At 39.5% G+C, this 22,964-nt stretch overlaps 2 protein-coding genes across 2 annotated transcripts; both read left to right on the plus strand.

Moving 5' to 3' along the window:
* The first annotated feature begins 6 nt into the window (after nt 1-6).
* On the plus strand, nt 7-7,022 carry LOC105946955 (vomeronasal type-2 receptor 26). The gene is made up of 6 exons (XM_031898273.1): nt 7-80; nt 435-726; nt 1,478-1,846; nt 5,349-5,576; nt 5,658-5,781; nt 6,033-7,022. The coding sequence occupies exons 1-6, from the start codon at nt 7-9 to the stop codon at nt 6,926-6,928; spliced, it is 1,983 nt and encodes a 660-aa protein (XP_031754133.1). The 3' UTR covers nt 6,929-7,022.
* Nucleotides 7,023-12,286: 5,264 nt separating this feature from the next.
* LOC105946956 (vomeronasal type-2 receptor 26-like) lies at nt 12,287-22,403 on the plus strand. Its single transcript, XM_031898274.1, has 7 exons — nt 12,287-12,291; nt 12,655-12,867; nt 15,840-15,940; nt 16,421-16,608; nt 19,932-20,072; nt 20,247-20,370; nt 21,499-22,403. The coding sequence occupies exons 1-7, from the start codon at nt 12,287-12,289 to the stop codon at nt 22,401-22,403; spliced, it is 1,677 nt and encodes a 558-aa protein (XP_031754134.1).
* Nucleotides 22,404-22,964: the final 561 nt, after the last annotated feature.

Raw genomic sequence — 22,964 nt, forward strand, 5'->3', positions numbered from 1 at the left:
GCCGTGATGCCTATTCACGTCGGTAGCCTTTCTTCTATGGCCACCTATCATGAAAAGCCACTTCCAGATATCTGCACAATGTAAGTAATTTTTTGGAGGCCGGGGGAAATTAACTCCTTTTTCTCACTCTGGGCTATTTATTAGTGTGGGGGTTCCAGGATAGTTACATAGTTAAGTTGGGTTGAAAAAAAGACCATCAAGTTCAACCCTTTCAAAATTCAGGAGGGAAGCTGCTTATATCCCCCATGATCCTGTATTCTTATGGGCTCTGGTTCCAAGTGCATCATTTCAATAATTTAGGCAGTGCTGTCAAACTGGTGGGCCCCCCACCACTTCTGTGGGGCCCCTCACCCTATTAATGTGGGGTATGTGTATTTTATACATGAATTGGAGTCAGAGCATATCTTATAAATTCTTAACTGTCTACACTACAGGTTCCTTGCTGAATTCTATCAGCATTTCCAAGCCTTAAGGTTTGCACTGGAGGAGATAAATGGAAATCCCACTCTCCTTCCTAACAAGACCCTGGGTTTTTATGTCTATGATTCCTGTGCAGCTCTGAGAAGAGAGATAGAGGGAACACTCTGGATCCTGACTGGTAAGAGCCAGGCAATACCAAACTATTCCTGCAGGGAAAAACCTCCTCTGACTGCCATCATCGGCCACTCAAAGTCCACTTATTCCATCCTTATGGCTCACATCCTAGGACTGTACAAATATCCACAGGTAGGAAGGTTTACGATATCAAGGGGGAGTCTTAACAATATCATAGGGACTCTGTATTAAAGTCAAATATGCTTTATTTTATATACTGGACTCCAGCCTAGAGGTTTGGTGGGCTTATTATAACATCTATGTTTTCAAAGACGTCTACAGGATCTCCCCATCTTTGATCTTGATAGCCATATCTTCTGTGCCAGTGGCACTGTACATGCTCATTGTGCTGGGCTGCAGTGGTCAACAATTGATCCTATAGCAGTGTTAACAAATTTTGATGCAGAATGCAATGGTTTCTATTATGCCATATAATCTGAATTGATTACAATTTGGACTGGCCAGCAAGGCACTGGGCAAAAAAAGGTGGGTCCAGCCCTTGTGGGCACCCTCAAGGGGCACCAGCAGCCCAGACCCAAATCCCCTTGGGTGGGCGGCAGGGACCCTTGTGGAGGCCTGCCATGAGGATGCCTGGGAGGGTGTGAGGGCTCTGCACACCCCAGTCTGACCATGTATCATGAATTCTATATTGTATGTACTGTATATTATCTGGGGAGCTTCTTTGGATCTTTACCTCCACCTTTGGGCTGTGGTGGCCTTGGACTGGCACAGAAACCCAAAACATATGGAGTAACACGTCAAGACTAATTCTTTGCTGAGCTGTAGTTCTTCTTTGAAGAAAATACACAGTAATATGCATTTTTAGCAAAAAAAAGTGTATCTGACCCCTTTTGTCCATTTATGTGGACATCTTTATCCTCAGATCAGCTACTATTCAACCAGCTCCCTCTTGAGCGACAGAGCGTTCTTCCCTTCCTTCTTCAGAACCGTTCCAAGTGATGCCTTTCAGTTCCGGGGACTGGCAAAGCTGGTGTTGCATTTCAAATGGACGTGGGTGGGGCTGATAGCTACTAATGATGATTATGGTAACGAAGCAATAAAGACCATCAATGAGGAGATAATAAAGGGAGAAGCATGTGTGGCCTACACGCTATATATTACTTCCAACCTGGTCTCCAGAACGACAACAAACATTGTAAATATCATAAAGGAGTCAAGTGCCAATGTGGTTATAGCCATCTCAGTTGGTGCCTACTTAGCGCCGATTCTGGAAGAGATGCTGAAACAGAATGTAACTGGGAAGAATTTTGTTGCCAGTGAAGCCTGGTCCATTTCAAACTTTTTATTGCTGTCAAAATACTCCCCCTTACTCTCTGGAACTATTGGCTTCGCTTTCCAAAGCTCGGAAATCCCAGGGTTTCAAGAGTATCTCAATTCCATTAACCCAATTACCACCCCAGGGAAACAATGGGTACAAATGCTCTGGGAAGAAACTTTTGGCTGCACCTTTTCTGACCCAACCAACCAAACTTTTCCCATGAACAACTCAAAAAAACCATGCACAGGAGAGGAAAGTCTTAAAAGCATTCATAATGGCTACAACGATGTGTCTAAATTAAGGTCTTCCTACAATATCTATACCGCAGTGCATGTAATAGCAACAGCTCTGCATGACCTCAGTCAATGCCATCTCTCAAATGGAACGTTATTCAGTGATGAATGTTCAGATATAGGATATTTCAAACCTCATCAGGTAAAATAATACAGTATATCAAAATGTTCTCACTTTTACTTTTTTGAAACTTTAAATAAACTCATTTCCACGAATATCAGACATTTATCAAAAAAATCTGAACTGGAAAAGCACGTTTGGGAAAAAAAAGTCATGGAAAAGTCTAAAAAAAAAAAAAACATGATTTTTTTTGATAACCTCGGTTTTTCCTGAATTGTCGTACAAAAAACAGCAGAAAAAAAATCCAAAAACCTCCAAAAATTCTTAGCAAAGAAAGATCTTCCAATTGTAAGTGGCGTTGACTTCTACATGGTCTCAACACGTTTTAGATGGAGTCGTTTTGGATTCGGAATTGGTTCCTTTTTGTTGCATAGGAAATCTCAGGAAAGTTGACTTTTTTTGGCGACTTTCTAGCGCTAAAACAAAAAATCCAATCATTAGTAAATGCCCCCATAGGGACTCTTGTAAACTTCTCATATTTTGAACTGCTATAAATGATTTTGATGGTTATGGGATCTATCTCAATAAAGGCTCTTCTGCTCTGTCCAAGGCCTCCTCTTCCTTAATGAAAAAATTGAATGGGGTTCCAACACAATGGACCCCAGTTTACAGACAAGCTGAATGGGTAACAATTCTAGTCCCGTGGTCTCACTTAATACCAAGGAGAGTAAGTAGAATGGCAACATTGTTGTAATATCTCCCTTCTTTGAAGTCAAGGAGTCTTCTGCCTATTGTCCCATTTCTCAAGTTGAAGTACAAGTCAAGCCAAGATGTTTAATACATTTTTTGCAATCGCTATGACTCCCTGAATCAAGTTAAGTCACATAAAATCCATCAGTCTGGGGGTTGGCTTTTTCCTAAACATATAAGTAAGTATCTTATTATTTTGTTCAGTGGCAACTGTATAGATTAATGGAAAGGAAAGAACGTTTTCACTTGAGTTTGGTGGTCAAAAGACAATGAGAAAAATAAATTGATAGTAGTAGTAATGGGACCAGAGTGTAGGATGGCACTGAAATTCAAGCCTATGAGATTTAAGAAGAGTAGGACCTAGAGAATGTTCACATGACATTTATTACTAACGGTCAGAATTTTTTCTTCCCAAATTTGGATTTTTTAGAGCTAAAAGTCAACTTAAGGAAGTTGTGACTTTTTCAAGATTTACCATGTGTCAAGACGGATAAAAATCAGATTTTGATAATTCTCCAGCTAAAACTTGCCAAGATCATGTAGAAGTCAATGACAGATGTCCCTTCCCTGGAGGATCCTTCTTTTGCTTCGAAACCTTAGGGGTTTTGGATTTTTGACGCTGTATTTTTTGTTAGAAAAAGTAAAGATTTCAGTGGAACGGTTAGAAAAAGTTATAGTTTTGTCGTTTTACTGGAATTTTTTTTCCTTTACATACATTTTCAATTTAGACTAGTAAATGTCAGATATTCATGGAAATGAGTTTATTCTAATTTAAAAAAATGTTAGAGTTTTAGTAAATCAGCCCCTAAGCTATGAAAATTGGTGTCCCAATTGCCTTTTTGATGGATGTTATAAATAGGGTTGCACTGAATCCCGGATTTGGTTCGGGATTCGGGCGAATCCTGGTTTTTTTTTAAGGATTCGGTTTCGGCCGAATCTGTGGTCCTGGCCAAACGGAATATGAATCCTTATTAGCATAAATTCACATATGCTAATTAGAATTCGGAAAGGGTTAAATGGGCAGTAAAAATAAATTTTCAACGCATGGCAGATTTTTAACCCCTTTCCGATCCTAATCAGCATGTGCTTATTAGGATTCGGATTCGGTTCAGGATTCGGCCGAATCCTTCTGGGTGTGTTCGGGGGTTCGACCAAACCCAAAAAAGTGGGTTTGGTGCATCCCTAGTTATAAAACACACCCAAGCTTCTACCCAAATAACCTGTTGCATCTACAGCAGTGATCCCCAACCAGTGGCTCGGGGGCAACATGTTGCTCACCAACCCCTTGGAGGTTGCTCCCAGTGGCCTTAAAGCTGGTGCTTATTTTTGAATTTCTGGCTTGGAGGCAAGTTTTGGCTGCATAAAAAGCAGGTGTACTGCCAAATATTGCCTCCTGTAGGCTGCCAGTTCACACAGGGGCTACCAAATAGCCAATCATAGCCCTTATTTGGTACCCCTAGAACTTTTTTCATGCTTGTGTTGCTCCCCAACACTTGTTCCATTTGAAAAGTATAAAAGGTTGGGGTTGGGGGTGGCCTCAGGGCAGCCTCGGGGCTCCCAGAAAGAAATCCAGTGCTGTAAATGTATGGTTGTAAACCCATGAATTATTTGGTTTATGTTTAAAGATCAAGTGCACAAAAAAAGCTTGTCCTAAATCTTATTGAGTTCTTGTTTTTGGACAAAGGATGAATATTTCAGGGTCCTCAAATAAAATAAAAAGACATTCAACCAAACATCTTCCTCTTTTCCTGATTTATTTTTTCTTGAAAAAGATGGAACCCCACATTTTTGAATAAGTAGAATCTCACCAAATGTTGGTTTTGGGTACCAGTAATAATGATGAACAAAATTTTTTGGCAGGCATGGATTGGCTGTGAAATTCTGCATTTCACCACTGGCAAAATATTTTATGTGATGGGCATAATAATTTACCACGGAAAAAATTTGCCAAGTGAAGAAAGTTGCGCTCTCATCTAAAAGGCCTTTGTGCCTCAAAAAATGCACCGGTTGTGTAAAAAAGTTGCGTTGTGTCAAATACATCATGGGGGCGAGTCCAAAAAGTTGAGGTTGCATCAAAAAAGTCATGCGGTAGCCGTGTTTAGCACATTTTTCAATTTTTTTTTCAAATTTTTCAGCAATTTTGCGAATGTTTTGGCAAAGCGAAATGGGACAGATTCGCCCACCACCAATCAGTAATAATGTAATTACATTTTTGTGTTTTCTCATTCGTTGATTTCTTCATTACTTGATATCAGGTACTAGTCAACCAGAAACATGTACATTATTTATCATTTAGTACTTAAATCTGACTTTCATGAAAAAAAAAAGCTCTATGTGTATTTTCTATATATATTTTTTCTCCTTTATGCAGCTACTACATTATTTTAAGAATGTCCGGGTAAAGCTAAGCAACAATAGGGAGATTTTTTTTGATAAGGATGGAAACCCACCAGCTGTATATGACATAGTCAACTGGCAGCCTGGGCCAGATGGTTCCATAAAGCATGTGAAAGTTGGAAGCTATGATACTCTGAATTCTTCTGGAGATGTATTTAGCCTTAATATAAACTCAGTATGGTGGGGGACAGGAAACCAGGAGGTAAGTCTCTCTATTGCATTAGTGGGTTAAAGGTAAAGCCTTCAGAGATCCATCTTGGGTCTCATATTTTTTTCCTTGTAGACTCCACGTTCTGTGTGCAGTCAGAGTTGCCCAGTAGGGTTTAAGAAGTTAGTAAAGAGAGGGGAACCTGTGTGCTGCTTTCAGTGTGTTCCCTGCGCCCAAGGAGAGGTCTCCAATCAGACAGGTGAGTGACGCACAATACATTTCACAACCAATAACATGAAGTATTGAAGCTTGTCTGCCTGAGTATTTTCATTTTTTTCTTAGTTAATTTATTAGTTACCATTATGTTTTGCCTGTTGAATGAACACTCATCATTCCTAAAAAAATCAACTCTGATGATCTATAGCATTCAAATTCCAATACTTTGTTGTTAGATGTTCTCAAAAATGCCACGTAAGATATAATTGCATTTAAATGTGGTTGCAATTTCAGATTCCATTGAGTGCTGGAAGTGCCCCTGGGACATGTGGCCCAACAGTGCAAGAAACAAATGTTTTCTAAAGCTCACAGAGTTCCTTTCCTATGAGGATCCCCTGGGGTTGATCCTAGCAGCTGTCAGTGCTTTCTCCTCTATGGTTCCAATGTCCATCTTCCGTCTTTTTTTCCAGTATAAATCCACCCCGATTGTGAGAGCCAATAACTATTCAGTGAGTTGTATTCTCTTAGTATCTCTGTCTTTCTGCTTCCTCTGTGCTTTGGCTTTCATTGGTTACCCCCAACCTGAGAAGTGCCTTCTGCGCCAGGCGGCGTTTGGCCTTGTCTTTACCCTCTGTGTATCCTGCATTTTGGCCAAAACTGTTATTGTTGTTTTTGCCTTCATGGCCACTAAACCCGGGAGCAGCCTCAAAAAATGGACAACTCCCCGTGTGCCCTACATGATCATTACCATCTGCACCTTCATACAACTCACTTTGTGTGTATTTTGGTTGACCATCTTCCCTCCTTTCCTCCAGTTCAATATTGAAGCCAAACCTGGAATCATTATTGTAGAGTGCAATGAAAATTCTCAGTTTGCCTTCTGGTGCATGCTGGGATATCTTGGAATTTTAGCCTCTGTCAGTTTCACTGTAGCTTTCCTGGCCAGGAGGCTCCCAGACAACTTCAATGAGGCCAAACTAATAACATTCAGCATGTTGGCCTTCCTCAGTGTGTGGGTGTACTTTATCCCAGCCTCTCTCAGTGCCCAGGGCAAGTATACTGTTGCCATGGAGATCTTTGCCATTCTGACTTCCAGTTGGGCCCTTGTGTTCTGCATGTTCCTCCCCAAATGTTTCATCATATTGTTCAGACCCGACATGAACTCTAGAGAAAAACTTATGGGTAAATAGACAGATACTTAATAAAAACATCAGAAAATTACAAACATGAACACTAATCACTTTTCTTTCAATCCCATCTCACTACGCAATGCCTTCTTCTGTATAGTTTCCTGCTATTTCCATGTACAACTGCTTTCCTTTAGAAGAATGTTGTGTAATTTCCCATGTTGCCAGCCTGGATTCCATTGGCTGGGCTTGCAGATTTCCTTGTGTTTCAGTCTGTCTGATGACAACAGGACGTGATTCTCCAAAATAAAAGCTAAAGACCACATACATATACTAATGGTCCATCCACAGTGGTCTACCTGCCCTAATTAGTCTCTTTGCCTTACTTCCTGTGCTTCTCAATCCAGAATCATCTGCTCTACTGGCTAAGGCCCTAGTCGGTGGAAATATTAATCTAGAGAGCTGCTGGGAAGATAAAGAAAGGGCAAAGCACTGCATCCGAAATACCTCAAAAGGACTCTAACTTGCCATAATGATAGGACTAAGAAAGGGACAATGATTCACAACAATGTTAAGGTGGCCATACACGGGCTGATTTCAGATTTGGGTGCTGGTGCAGTGACATCAGCATGCAAGCACATGACATCATCACTTCGTGCCTGGGGTAAAAATCAAAATAAATAGATGCCAAAGACCCATGTCTTATAATAATACCTGAATATAGATCTGGGTGTGAATAAATTGCTATTTTGGCTTGTTCTTCTGGTACCTGACTCTCTGCTTTGATTCTGATGGTTTGCTGCCCGCCTTGCACCTTTTGTTTTGCCTCAATACGACTGAATAAGAGCCTTTTTATCCCATTGGACACTTCTGTATACAAGTTTTTTCCTTGGTCCGGACTTCAACCTGGTAAGGGCCATCAGTAAGCAGAGAAGGGTTTATACATTATAGATACATTTTCTATCATAGTTAGGGCAGATTCGGATCCACCAATCACTGTTGAGTTGGTGACAAGTACTGACAAGTAGATTGCTGCAGCCCAGCATTGTTGACATAAAGATCCATTAGATCACCATTCTGGGTCTCTTTCCACATTAAGATTTTTGGGTTAAAATGGTTTGAAAAGCATTTCGAGTAGATACCATACTATTTGTCATTGTATTTCAATATAATTACTTTTGCCGTCCCACCGTAACCCATAAAGTGATAGCTCTTGATTCAATAACTTAAGTATACCCCTCCTTGGTAAAGTTTTGTTCACCCATAGTACAGGTATGGGACCCGTTATCCAGAATGCTCGGGACCAAGAGTATTCCGGATAAGGGATCTTTCCGTAATTTGGATCTCCATATCTAAAGTCTACTAAAAAATCAATAAAACATTCATTAAACCCAATAGGATTGTTTTGAGTCCAATAAGAATTTATTATATCTTAATTGGGATCAAGTACAGGTACTGTTTTATTATTACAGAGAAAAGGGAATCATTTAACCATGAAATAAACCCAATAGGGCTGTTCTGCCCCAATAAGGGGTAATTATATCTTAGTTGGGATCAAGTACAGGTACTGTTTTATTATTACAGAGAAAAGGGAATCATTTAACCATGAAATAAACCCAATAGGGCTGTTCTGCCCCAATAAGGGGTAATTATATCTTAGTTGGGATCAAGTACAGGTACTGTTTTATTATTACAGAGAAAAGGGAATCATTTAACCATGAAATAAACCCAATAGGGCTGTTCTGCCCCCAATAAGGGGTAATTATATCTTAGTTGGGATCAAGTACAGGTACTGTTTTATTATTACAGAGAAAAGGGAATCATTTAACCATTAAATAAACCCAATAGGGCTGTTCTGCCCCAATAAGGGGTAATTATATCTTAGTTGGGATCAAGTACAGGTACTGTTTTATTACTACAGAGAAAAGGGAATCATTTAACCATGAAATAAACCCAATAGGGCTGTTCTGCCCCCAATAAGGGGTAATTATATCTTAGTTGGGATCAAGTACAGGTTCTGTTTTATTATTACAGAGGAAAAGGTAATTCATTTTGTAAAATTAGAATAATTTGCTTATAATGGAGTCTATGGGAGACAGGCTTTCCGTAAAATGAACTTTCTGGATAATGGGGTTCCGGATAAGGGTTCCCATACCTGTATATACGAATAAGACACGATGGAAAACAAACAATAAAAAAAACTCTTGGTTACCATATTTAAAAAGACTTAATGGAGTCCCTTGAGAAAGAAAGTTTCATCTTAAAAGTTAGAAAGGGGTTTCTATAATGAGAGATGGGAAGATGTAGAAGTGTCTTTCTATAGTTTCAAAGAAAGGTTTCAAGCCTATTTAGCATGTCAGAAAATATAAGTTTCTTGATATTGATAAATTAATAACATTGGAGGCAGGTCCACCCAGGGTTTTCCAAGTTTCTCTGGATATAACTGGGTAGGAGTTACTTGGGCAAAAGGTTTAACTTGATAGTCATCAACTACTAAATATCGATGTGTATGGTACATGCATCATGAACCTTAGTGGTACTGCTAGTGGACATCTTCTGGATCTCTATGGAGCCCACAGCCCAGACATAATTAGTACAATGAGTAGAGATGAGCAAATTTTTGCGCCAGGCATGGATTCGCAGCGAATTTCCGCATTTCGCCATTGGCGAATTGTTTTGCTAAACTTCCGTGAAAATTCATACTGGAAAAATTTGTCACACGGGCCCGTCAAAAAAAAAGACGTGGTCGCGGAAAATTAGGTGCGGTCGCGTCAAAAAAAAGGACGCGGTCGTGTCAAAAAAAGGCGTGGTCGTGGGCGACAAAAAAAAAATAGATGCAGGCGACAAAAAAAAAAAATTGCGCGACAAATGCGATTCGCTCATCACTAACAATGAGACCTAAGGGAGAGATTTTGGACCTCTGTGCATATTCACAATACACCCCAATAGTGATGCGTGGGCTGACCAGCAACTAGTGGGACCCACAGGTTTACCCTTAGGTCAGGCAGGTTAGGGTTAAAATTTGGGCACTTTGGGTCAGACTGGGGACTAGGGATGTAGCGAACCTCAAAAAAAAAGTTCACGAACGCGTTTGCGAACTTACGCCAAAAAGCGAGAATATTCGCGAACTTTGCGAACCCCATAGACTTCAATGGGAAGGCGAACTTTAAAACCTAGAAAAGCCATTTCTGCCCAGAAAACTGGTTTTAAAGTTGTTTAAAGGGTGCCACGACCTGAACAGTGGCATGCAGGAGGGGGATCAAGGGCAAAAATTTCTTTGAAAAATACGTTGTTGACACAGCGCAAAAAAAAAAAACGCAAGCTATTCCTATGTATACGCAAAGGCAGCTGGCAGACCTAGCGGAAATACGCAGCGTTTTTTGCTATTTCGCACTATTAGCACCATGGAAACGGGATTTGCTTAAACCAGTACTAGGCTGAAAAACGCCATGTGTGGCTTGTGCGGCGTTTTTAGGCCGAGAAAAAACGCAGCGGAAAAACGCCTAAGGCGAACCCAAATTGTGAACATTGCGAAAAGTTCGCGAATTTGTGAACTTGCGAACACCCGATGTTCGCGCGAATTAGTTCGCCGTGTAAGATTTGAACTATATATAATAATAATATAATATTAATAATAATATTAATCACCCCTCTTACTAGGGTTCCGGTTCTTTTGAGAAGCAGACAAATAACCCATACCAATAAGTGTATATTAAAATGAATATATTGAGTAGCAAATCAATGGACGGTTACAATGAAAAGATTAGTTAACAAAACACAATATTTATACATTATTTACATTTACAGATTAATGACAAAATCTACATTATAGCTACCGATAAACAAAGAACATGGTGGTCTCGTTCCTTTTCTCTAGCCATGGCCTCTTCTCTCTGGTCTGTCTCACATCTTGCCCGGTCACTTCTGATGCAGTTCCCAGGTGCTCCTCCCAGGTTCTTTTCCCAGGTTGCTCCCCCAGGTTCCTCCACCCAAGTTGCTCTGTCCAGCACACATTTATACACCTTTCAGCCACTGCCCCCCACATACCAACTGATCAGATGGGGTTGATAAAAAACCACACCTTACCCATTGGTCAGAAACTGTTGAGTTTTATGGCTTCTCTGAGACGTACTGTCCCACCATCCACAGAAAAACCCTTAGATATGGAGATTTGGCTTCGGGTGCAACTTGAAAAACTGGTTTATAGTAATCAGTTTAGTAATCAGTAGAGCTCCCCCCATACTCAGTGTATAACACAATAGAGCCACAACACACATATATATATTTATATATATCACAAATAATGGCACCCAAATACGCGATTTCTTACAGCCGGCGAACAGTTCGCTACATCTCTAACAATGAGACATAAGGGAGAGATTTTGGACCTCTGTGCATATTCACAATACACCCCAATAGTGATGCGTGGGCTGACCAGCAACTAGTGGGACCCACAGGTTTACCCTTAGGTCAGGCAGGTTAGGGTTAAAATTTGGGCACTTTGGGTCAGACTGGGGATATACGCTCTTCCTCTGCTCCGGAAGTTTCCCTGTCTTGGAACCTAAAGTGTGTGTAGAAGGGTCCTACAATGGCAATATATTAAGGGTTAGGGTCAGGTAAGGGTTATGGTTTGGTGGGTTAGAGTTGAGTGAGGGTTGAGTTTTTTCTGACCTGCACATCACTTTTCATCTCATTATCCCTAAGTTGGGACAGTACAATGAATCACAAGGTCATAATTCTAATGCATAGATTGGATGAATTGATTGGATATTCTCTTTTTACGATGATAGCAAAGTTTGCATGAAGGTATAGTATAGCAAGTGAGAAAGTATTCTTATAGGAGGCCATTCTTTATCTTTCATAGCCAGGATGTAAATAAAGGGACCTGTTTATAAAATAATATTTAAAAAATACATTTTGACCTCAACACTGACAAAATGTTTTGTTTCTGCTCTATGAATAAAGAACTTTGACCTTCTATTGGTCCAAATTTAATCTACCTTCAAGAAAAGGTTGGAAGCCCATTTAGCATGTGAGAAAAGAAAAGTTTCTTGATATTAATAATCTTATGAAGCCCTTCTTTTTTTTTTTTACTTTTTGAAGAAAATCGGAGGCAGGTCCACACAGGGTTTTTCAAGTTTCTCTGGATATAACTAGGTAGGAGCTACGTGGGCAAAAGGTTAAACTTAATGGACATCAGGTTCAGCTACTAAATATTAGTGTATATGGTACATGCATCACAAATCTTGGAGGTACTGCTGATGAGCATCAATTGGATCTCTATAGAGTTCTACGGCCCAGACATAATTAGTGCAATGAGACCTAAGGGAGAGATTTTGGGCCTTGGTGCATATTCACATTTGCAATGCCCTATATATAAAGCAGTAAGAACAGGCACAGCCATACACACAGGCAGTCAGAATGAGGTAAGATCATGGCGATAATCACTTTGCAGAAAATATTGACATGAGTTTACCATTACTATGGTGCAAGCAATGGAAAATTCCATATTGAAGAGTGAGTGTAGGTTAGTGGTGAGCAAACTGTATAGGAACAGCAGAGAAGGTGTTCTACAGAGAAGGGAGGTCAGGCACTTGTGTAATGGTGTTGTGTAAGGAGATTAGGAAATTCCCAATTCTAAATGTCCATAAGGCTTTGAGTATTATTTTCCTTGCTACCTATTGAAATGTCACTTGTTGTATTATGCATGGTTATTTCCTACTGACCATAGGGGTCGGGAACCTTACTGTTACTCTGCTAGTAATGCTTGTATTCTCATTGCTCTGCAGGCTGATTTTCCATTTTTACAGAACATTTTTGCAACTTCTCCTGACGTATAATGTCCCTGTCTCTTGTTGCAATGATGACCCGCTTCATATGGACCTGAATGGGGTTCTGGTACCTGGAGATATTCTACTAGGCGCGGTGATTCCAATTCACATTGACCGCAATTCTTCTCTAGCTACCTATCAGGAAAGGCCATCTCAGGATATCTGTATAATGTAAGTTATTTATATTTTGGTGGGGGGGGGGGGAACTCATGTGTATTATGGACTATTTCATTTTCTTGTCTCTTTGTGGCTATTTCAATAGGGCTATTTCCAATGGGGAATCCTTTCTTCTCATAGGTGAGCTGTTTCATTTCAGTCACTCATGATTGCCACATTTGGACTTTTTTGGCCAACTGTAAGCATGAATGGTCTATTACTAAGATATATCCTGGATGTGGTTTCTGAAATTTAGATGCAAACCAATGTCCTGCAAAGTAACCTTTTGTCAGTCAAAACAAGGGAGGGAGGTAAAGCGGTAGGAATTATAATCTACCCCCAAATTATTTCCTTGTTTGATTTTCCAAACTTACCCAACAAGGCTTCCCAAGCCACCATTCCTCTGCCACCAGATGAATTTCTAAATTATCACTTCATTGAATCTTCATCTTCATACATGCACCAAACAGGCATGTAGAATGTTGAACAACAGTTGCACAGCCTAGAAATACAATGTATGAAGTTGTCCTTGATGGAGAAGGAGCTGGGGGTATTTGTGGAGATTAAACTTGTATACATGAATCTTGGCATCTTGATTGTTTACCCTATAGGTTCCGTATTGAATTATATCAGCATTTCCAGGCCTTATCATTTGCAGTGGAGGAGATCAACAGAAACCCTACCATTCTTCCCAACAGGACCCTTGGTTTTTATGTCTATAACACTTGTGCTGATCTTCAAAGAGAGATGAGGGGAACATTTTCGATTCTGACTGGTCAGAGCCAGGCAATACCAAACTATTGCTGCAGAAAATATCCTCCTCTGGCTGCCATCATTGGCCTCTCAAAGTCCTCTTATTCCATTCTTATGGCTCACGTCCTAGGATTGTACAAATTGCCACAGGTAGGGTAGTTTACATTGAGTAAGCATTGAGATCTAACCAACCGCAGCCAGGGGTTTGTGAGCAACATATTGCTCACCACCCCCTTTGATGTTGCTCTCAGTGGCCTAAAACTAGGCACCATTTTTACATTTCTGGCAAGTTTTGGAAGCCCAGAGAGACAATTTTACTCTTGTTTAGCCTCCTGCAGGCCAGCAGGCCACATGGGGCTACCAAATAGCCAATCATAGTCCGTATTTGACATCCCCAAATAATTTCAGGCTTGTGTGGCTCACCAACACTTTTTACATCTGAGTGTGGCTCTTGAGTAAAAAAGTTTGGGGATCCCTCAATCTTTGGAATTAGAATAAATAATTAAATATACCCCACTAGTGATGTGCGGGTTGACCCACAACCCACAGGTTTTCTCTTAGGTCAGGCAGGTTAGGGTTGAAATTTGAGGGACCAAATGTCAGGTTTGGGGCGGTGTGGGTCAGGTGTGAGTACGCTCTTCTTCTACTTCCAAAATGTCCCGTTTTGGGACCTATAGTATTCACAGTAGCATACAGTGCAGAAAGACATGGGTACGGGTCCTAGATAGTAATATATTGTGGGTTAGATTTGGGAGAGTGGGTTTGGTGGGTTAGGGTTGAGTGTGGGTTGAGTTTATCCTGAAATGCTCATCACGTTACCTCCATACCTTTTCATCCAATCGTATTGTTATCCAGAATGTTCCAACTTATAGAAAGGCCATCTCTCATAGACCCCATTTTAATCAAATAAGGCACATTTTTAAAAAAGATTAACTTTTTCTCTGTAATAATAAAACAGTACCTGTACTTGATCCCAACTAAGATATAATTACCCCTTATTGGGGGCAGAACAGCCCTATTGGGTTTATTTCATGGTTAAATGATTCCCTTTTCTCTGTAATAATAAAACAGTACCTGTACTTGATCCCAACTAAGATATAATTACCCCTTATTGGGGGGCAGAACAGCCCTATTGGGTTTATTTAATGCTTAAATGATTCCCTTTTCTCTGTAATAATAAAACAGTACCTGTACTTGATCCCAACTAAGATATAATTACCCCTTATTGGGGCAGAACAGCCCTATTGGGTTTATTTCATGGTTAAATGATTCCCTTTTCTCTGTAATAATAAAACAGTACCTGTACTGGATCCCAACTAAGATATAATTACCCCTTATTGGGGGCAGAACAGCCCTATTGGGTTTATTTAATGGTTAAATGATTCCCTTTTCTCTGTAATAATAAAACAGTACCTGTACTTGATCCCAACTAAGATATAATTACCCCTTATTGGGGGCAGAACAGCCCTATTGGGTTTATTTAATGGTTAAATGATTCCCTTTTCTCTGTAATAATAAAACAGTACCTGTACTTGATCCCAACTAAGATATAATTACCCCTTATTGGGGGCAGAACAGCCCTATTGGGTTTATTTAATGGTTAAATGATTCCCTTTTCTCTGTAATAATAAAACAGTACCTGTACTTGATCCCAACTAAGATATAATTACCCCTTATTGGGGCAGAACAGCCCTATTGGGTTTATTTAATGGTTAAATGATTCCCTTTTCTCTGTAATAATAAAACAGTACCTGTACTTGATCCCAACTAAGATATAATTACCCCTTATTGGGGCAGAACAGCCCTATTGGGTTTATTTAATGGTTAAATGATTCCCTTTTCTCTGTAATAATAAAACAGTACCTGTACTTGATCCCAACTAAGATATAATTACCCCTTATTGGGGGCAGAACAGCCCTATTGGGTTTATTTAATGGTTAAATGATTCCCTTTTCTCTGTAATAATAAAACAGTACCTGTACTTGATCCCAACTAAGATATAATTACCCCTTATTGGGGGCAGAACAGCCCTATTGGGTTTATTTAATGGTTAAATGATTCCCTTTTCTCTGTAATAATAAAACAGTACCTGTACTTGATCCCAACTAAGATATAATTGCCCTATTGTATCCAACCCCTATTTAACAGTCATGCAAACATCTTTATTCTCAGATCAGCTACTATTCAACCAGCTCTCTCTTGAGCGACAGAACGCTCTTCCCTTCCTTCTTCAGAACCGTTCCAAGTGATGCCTTTCAGTTCCGGGGGCTGGCCAAGCTGGCGTTGCGTTTCAACTGGACGTGGGTGGGGCTGATAGCTATTAATGATGATTATGGTAACGAGGCAATAAAGACCATCAAAGAGGAAATAATAAAGGGAGAAGCTTGTGTGGCCTACACACTATATATTACATACAATCCAGTCTCCCAAACAATAACAAAGATTGTAAATATCATAAAGGGATCAAGTGCCAATGTGGTTGTAGCCATCTCAGTTGATGTTTACTTAGTTCCACTTATGGAAGAGATGCTGAAACAGAATGTAACTGGTAAGAATTTTGTTGCCAGTGAAGCCTGGTCCATTTCGACCCTTTTATCATTGGCAAAATACTCCCCCATAGTCTCTGGAACTATTGGCTTTGCTTTTCAAAGCTCGGAAATCCCAAGGTTTCAAAAATATCTCAATTCCATTAATCCCCTCAACTCCCCAGGGCTAACATGGACCCAAATGCTCTGGGAACAAACGTTTGGTTGTACATTTTCTGACCCGACCAATCAAACTTTTAAAATGAACAATTCAAAAAACACATGCACAGGAGAGGAAAGTCTAGAAGGCATCCAAAATGGCTACAATGACGTGTCCAGATTAAGAGCTTCCTACAATATCTATACCGCGGTGTATGTGATAGCAACGGCTCTGCATGGACTCCGTCAATGCCGGTTCTTGGGTGGACCATTATTTGGAGATGAATGTTCAAAAATAGAAAATTTCAAACCGTATCAGGTAAAATAATACGTCAACCATGAGCTAAAACACATTTTTTATATTTTAACCTGTTAAAGATTGTGGTCATGTTTTTTTCATCCTTTGTCCAAGAACTTTCTTTCTCATTGTCACGACAATATCCTCGTATGTTATCCTCAATCATGCACTTTCCATAAAGGGTCTTGGTGTGTATCCACAATCAGTACTTATAGTCACAACTATCTGCCACTAGTAATTTGTGATGAGTGAATTTTTTCACCAGGCATGGATTCGCAGCGAATTTCTGCATTTCACCATTGGCGAATTGTTTCGCAAAACTTCCATGAAAATTCGTCATGCAAAAATTGCTGAACGTAAACAATTTTGCCACGCGTCAAATTGGGCGTGGTCATGTCAAAACTGGGCGCGGTAGTGTCAAAAAGGGCACGTTCGCATTAAAAAAAAGGCGCGGTCGCGTAAAAAAAAGGGCACAGTCGCATCAAAAAGCATGGGCAACAAAAAAAAAGACACAGGTGACCAAAAAATTGAGTATGTAATGCGTATTGCAAATTATTTTGTGAATTTTCTCGCCGTTTCACGAATTTTATGGCAAGGCGAAACAGGACAGATTCGCTCATCACTACTAGTGATGAGCAAATCTTTACCATTTTGCTTCGCCGAAAACTTCGTGAAACAACAGGAAAATTCGTGAACTGCTGGAGGTTTTGCAAAACATTTGCCAATGGCGAAATGCGGAAATTTGCTACGAATCCATGCCTGGAAAAAAAATTCCCTCATCACTATCTGCCACCCCTGGAAATAGAAGTTTCAGCATAATGAAACCCAGTGTAGAGGCAGAGAAAAACAAACAAGAATGTCTACTTATTTATAGTGATGGGTGAAATAATTTGGCAGGCATGAATTCACGGCGAATTTCGGCATTTCGCAATTGGTGGATTTTTTCACGAAGTGGGCGTTAAAATTTGCCAGGGTTATATTCGGCAAACGTCCAAAAAAAAAGTCACATTCGTCATTTTTTTTGATGCACGTGAGAAAAATTTCTCACACTTGTCAAAAATTGACGCGCAACATTACCGCCATTTCATAAATTTTTCACCATTTTGTAAATCCTTTCAAAGATTTGCGCATTTTTCGGTGAAGCAAAACGGGACAGATTTGTTCATTGCTAATTACTTATTAAAAACCATGACAAAAATAAGCAGATGCAAAAATGCATTAAACAACACAAAAATCTCAAATTTTTTTCCATTTTTGTGCACTTACAAACAAAAAAAAATTCCCAGAAAATCTCTAAAATGGTGAATTAAATTAAAATGGTTACAATTTGCCGAGGACAACTCCCATTGACTTTTACAAGACCTTGACAGCTTTTACATGGCGCATTTGTACATTTGTGTTTTTGAAGGTTCGGAAATCTTCAAAATGGTGACGAATTCATGTAGAATGGATTCATGAAGAATAACCTGACTGTCAGGTGTAAGAAAATATCTTGGTGTTTTGTAGAAAGGCAACAGTATAGGCTAATAGATAGGGAAGAACGTATTTGTTAGCGTAAGGTAGGTTCGCTCATCACTAAGGGGCACATTTACTTACTTCTAGATAATTTTGAGATTTACAGTTGGGTTTTCACCAGAACTCAATTTTTTCTGTTATTGTTCCCCTAAAAATTTGAGTTTTTCGAAAATAACTCCCATAATTCATGATTTATTAATGTTTGGTTGACTTTTTTTCTATGGAGGCTTAGAATAGTAGGGGAATAGAATTGTTTTCAGTTTTACCCAGTTTCAAGGGGAACTTAATCCCCTCATTGTTTTCTATTTGACACGTTTCAATTATAAATTAATCCCCTCATTGTTTTCAGTTTCACACAGTTTCAAGGGGAACTTAATCCCCATATTGTTTTCTATTTCACACATTTCAAGGGGAAGTTAATCCCCTCATTGTTTTTAGTTTCACCCAGTTTCAAGGGGAACTTAATCCCCATATTGTTTTCTATTTCACACGTTTCAAGGGGAAATTAATCCCCTCATTGTTTTCAGTTTCACCCAGTTTCAAGGGGAACTTAATCCCCATATTGTTTTCTATTTCACATGTTTCAAGGGAAAGTTAATCCCCTCATTGTTTTCAGTTTCACCCAGTTTCAAGGGGAACTTAATCCCCATATTGTTTTCTATTTCACACGTTTCAAGGGGAAATTAATCCCCTCATTGTTTTCAGTTTCACCCAGTTTCAAGGGGAACGTAATCCCCATATTGTTTTCTATTTCACACGTTTCAAGGGGAAATTAATCCCCTCATTGTTTTCAGTTTCACCCAGTTTCAAGGGGAACGTAATCCCCATATTGTTTTCTATTTCACACGTTTCAAGGGGAAGTTAATCCCCTCATTGTTTTCAGTTTCACCCAGTTTCAAGGGGAACTTAATCCCCTCATTGTTTTCTATTTGACACATTTCAATTATAAATTAATCCCCTCATTGTTTTCAGTTTCACCCAGTTTCAAGGGGAACTTAATCCCCTCATTGTTTTCTATTTGACACGTTTCAATTATAAATTAATCCCCTCATTGTTTTCAGTTTCACACAGTTTCAAGGGGAACTTAATCCCCATATTGTTTTCTATTTCACACGTTTCAAGGGGAAATGAATCCCCTCATTGTTTTCAGTTTCACCCAGTTTCAAGGGGAACTTAATCCCCATATTGTTTTCTATTTCACATGTTTCAAGGGGAAGTTAATCCCTTCATTGTTTTCAGTTTCCCCCAGTTTCAAGGGGTACTTAATCCCCATATTGTTTTCTATTTCACACGTTTCAAGGGGAAGTTAACCCCATCATTGTTTTTAGTTTCACCCAGTTTCAAGTGAAACCTAAACACATTATTGTTTTTCAAGAGCTCCTAAAATGGCTGATGGAGCACTTCCTGTTTGGGAAAAACAAAGAGGATTCATGGAAACGAATGTCCATTCAAACTCGAATTTTGAGTTTGAACAATACTTTCAACATGAAAAATTCTGGATTTTCGAATGTCAACTCGAAATTTTCTTACGAACGATTCAAGCATTATCGTGATATTTTATAAATACAGCAATGATTGAGTTTAATTTGAATTTATATCGAATTTATGCGCTTTGGGTCCCACGGAAGAAAAGCGCTTTACAAATTTACAATTGTTGTTGTATATCATGTTGAGTTTATACGACTTTCAAGGCCAGAAAACAATGAATTTTAGTAAATGTGACCCTTATTCTGACATGTAATAGAGAAGAGACAAAAAATTGGGTTTGCCCCTCATTTCCCGTGCTTGTATCCCTATCTATGATAAAATGTGTTTTTATTTTTTTGCAGCTGTTGTATTTTTTAAAGAATGTCCTTGTAAAACTAAGCAACAACATGGAGGTTTTCTTTGATAAAGATGGAAACCCACCAGCTGTATATGATATAGTCAACTGGCACCCAGAGTTACAGGATACCATAAAGCAGGTGAAGGTTGGAAGCTATGATACACGGAATTTTTCTGGCGACTTATTTACCCTTAATACAAGCTCTCTATGGTGGGGGAGAGCAAATCAGGAGGTACGTCATCCCTAAATAGCTCAACGTATTGCATTGGTGGAATAAGGTTTCAGTGGCTCAGCGCAAGTTTCATATATATCTTTGTAGATACCACTTTCTGTGTGCAGTCAGAGTTGCCCACTGGGATTTAAGAAGTCGATAAAGAGAGAAGAACCTGTGTGCTGCTTTCTATGTGTTCCCTGCGCCCAAGGAGACATCTCCAATCAGACCGGTGAGTGACGCACAAAAATAGGCCTGTTTATAGTGATGAGCGGATCTGTCCTATTTTGCTTTGCCAAAAATTCGTGAAAATACAGAAAAATTTGTGAAATGGTGAAAAATTCACAAATGTTTTGATGTTTTCAGTTCTGTGATTTTTTATTTTATTTTATTTTCTATTATTATAGTAATTATAGTTATGTATTGCACTTTTTTTCGATTCAGGAGGACGACATTTCATCCCACTGTGTACTTGTAAGTATATTGTTGGGATGACAATAAAACTCTACTTACTACTTACTTACTACTTACTTTTGATGCAACTGCGCCTATTTTGACGTGACCACATCCATCTTGATGCGGTCGCGCCCATTTTGCTGCGACCACGTTCAATTTGGCCAATTTTATTGGATGCGCACCAAATTTTTCGTGCTGAACTTTCAATAAACAATTCGCCAATGCCAAAATGCAGAAATTTTCTGCGAATCCACGCCTGGTGAAAAAAATTCACTCATCACTACTTTTGATAAACGAATCTGCCCCGTTTTGCTTTGCCGAAAAATTCACTAAACTACAGTTAAATTCGCCAAACGGCAAAAGATCAGCAAGACATGTTTTTTGACACGCCCATGCCAAATTTGAAACTTTTTCACAAAGAATTTTTCACCGGCAAATTTTCTTGGAAGTTTCGCAAAACAATTTGCAAATGGCGAAATGCGGAAATGCGGAAATTCGCTGCGAATCTATGCCTGCCGAAAAAAATCCGCTCATCACTAATCACTACCTATTTATCATTTTTTGAGTTTGTGAGTGTGAGAGTTTTTTTTCCCTAATTCGAATAAACTTTATGGAGCAGATTTATCAGAAAAACTCTCCCACTTTCTATTGATTCTTATGGGATTTTAAAAAAAGTGTATTTATCAGTGGGTGAAATCACCTTTTAATAAATATGTTTCTAAAAATCCCATAGGAATGAATAGAACGTGGGTGAGTTTTTATGTATCAAGATCTAAACTCACATTTTGATAAATCTGCCCCACATTGTAATGGAAAACTAGAATGTTTGCTCATTTTTAATATGGAAAACACGTTCGAATAGAAAAAACTGCGAATACCTTGAATGTACAAATTTCAATTTCAGATGCCATTGAGTGCTGGAGTTGCCCCTGGGACATGTGGCCCAACAGTGCAAGAGACAGATGCTTTCCAAAACTCATTGAGTTCCTTTCCTATGAGGATCCCCTGGGCATCACCCTGGCATCTACCAGTGTTCTCTCCTCTATGGTCCCAATTTCCATCTTTTATCTTTTTATTCAGTATAAATCCACCCCAATTGTGAGAGCCAATAACTATTCAGTGAGTTGTATTCTCTTAGTATCTCTGTCTTTCTGCTTCCTCTGTGCTTTGGCTTTCATTGGTTACCCCCAACCTGAGAAGTGCCTTCTGCGCCAGGTGGAATTTGGCCTTGTCTTTACCCTCTGTGTATCCTGCATTTTGGCCAAAACTGTTATTGTTGTTTTTGCCTTCATGGCCACTAAACCCGGGAGCAGCCTCAAAAAATGGACAACTCCCCGTGTGCCCTACATGATCATTACCATCTGCACCTTCATACAACTCACTTTGTGTGTGTTTTGGTTGACCATCTTCCCTCCTTTCCTCCAGTTCAATATTGAAGCCAAACCCGGAATCATTGTTGTAGAATGCAATGAAAACTCTCAGTTTGCCTTCTGGTGCATGCTGGGATATCTTGGAATTTTAGCCTCTGTCAGTTTCACTGTAGCTTTCCTGGCCAGGAGGCTCCCAGACAACTTCAACGAGGCCAAACTAATAACATTCAGCATGTTGGCTTTCCTCAGTGTGTGGGTGTACTTTATCCCAGCCTCTCTCAGTGCCCAGGGCAAGTATACTGTTGCCATGGAGATCTTTGCCATTCTGACTTCCAGTTGGGCCCTTGTGTTCTGCATGTTCCTCCCCAAATGTTTCATCATATTGTTCAGACCCGACATGAACTTGAGAGAAAATCTGATGGTAAAGACAGGAGTATGAAATAAAAATCTAATTTGTCAAAACTGTTCCTGTGCAATAAAATTATGTGAAGTGTCTATGAAACGATTAATTATTGTATCATCTGCCCAGTTCCACCAAAGGGATTAGGGGTAATTTACAACCTCAAGTACAGTAACAGTTAACCACATTTCCCTGCAGTCAGTTGCTCATAAAACCCTGTGAACAAGCACTCCCTGCACTTCTGTACAGTTTCTTCTGCCTCTTTTTCCAAATTTCAGTGCAATTAAAGGAAAACTACACCCGCAGAATGAATACGTAACCAACAGTTTATATTATGTTAAGTGGCCTATTAAAGAATCTCCCCAAACTGGAATATATATATCAGTTAATATTGCCCTTTTACATCCTTTCCCTTGAGCCGCCATTTTGTGATGGGCTGTGTGCTCCCTCAGAGATCAGCTGACAGGAAGTGATGCAGCTCTAACTGTAACAGGAAGTAGTGTGGAGGAAAAAAGTTGCAGCGGAAAAATTTGCCGCGGGTCTAAAGAATTGTCGTGGGCATCAAGAGAATTGTCACAGGCATCAAGAGAATTGTCGGGT

Source organism: Xenopus tropicalis, chromosome 3, assembly GCF_000004195.4.
Source record: "Xenopus tropicalis strain Nigerian chromosome 3, UCB_Xtro_10.0, whole genome shotgun sequence".
Classification (NCBI taxonomy): domain Eukaryota; kingdom Metazoa; phylum Chordata; class Amphibia; order Anura; family Pipidae; genus Xenopus; species Xenopus tropicalis.

What these genes read in the sequence shown, in the direction of transcription:
- LOC105946956 (XM_031898274.1), top strand. An exon ending in TCTCAGGATATCTGTATAAT is followed by an intron (nt 12,868 to 15,839) that starts GTAAGTTATTTA and finishes TTCCTTCTTCAG; the next exon opens with AACCGTTCCAAGTGATGCCT. An exon ending in AGACATCTCCAATCAGACCG is followed by an intron (nt 20,371 to 21,498) that starts GTGAGTGACGCA and finishes TTTCAATTTCAG; the next exon opens with ATGCCATTGAGTGCTGGAGT.
- LOC105946955 (XM_031898273.1), top strand. Translation starts at nt 7, where the DNA reads ATGCCTATTCACGTCGGTAGCCTTTCTTCTATGGCCACCTATCATGAA. An exon ending in CTTCCAGATATCTGCACAAT is followed by an intron (nt 81 to 434) that starts GTAAGTAATTTT and finishes TCTACACTACAG; the next exon opens with GTTCCTTGCTGAATTCTATC. An exon ending in GACTGTACAAATATCCACAG is followed by an intron (nt 727 to 1,477) that starts GTAGGAAGGTTT and finishes CTTTATCCTCAG; the next exon opens with ATCAGCTACTATTCAACCAG.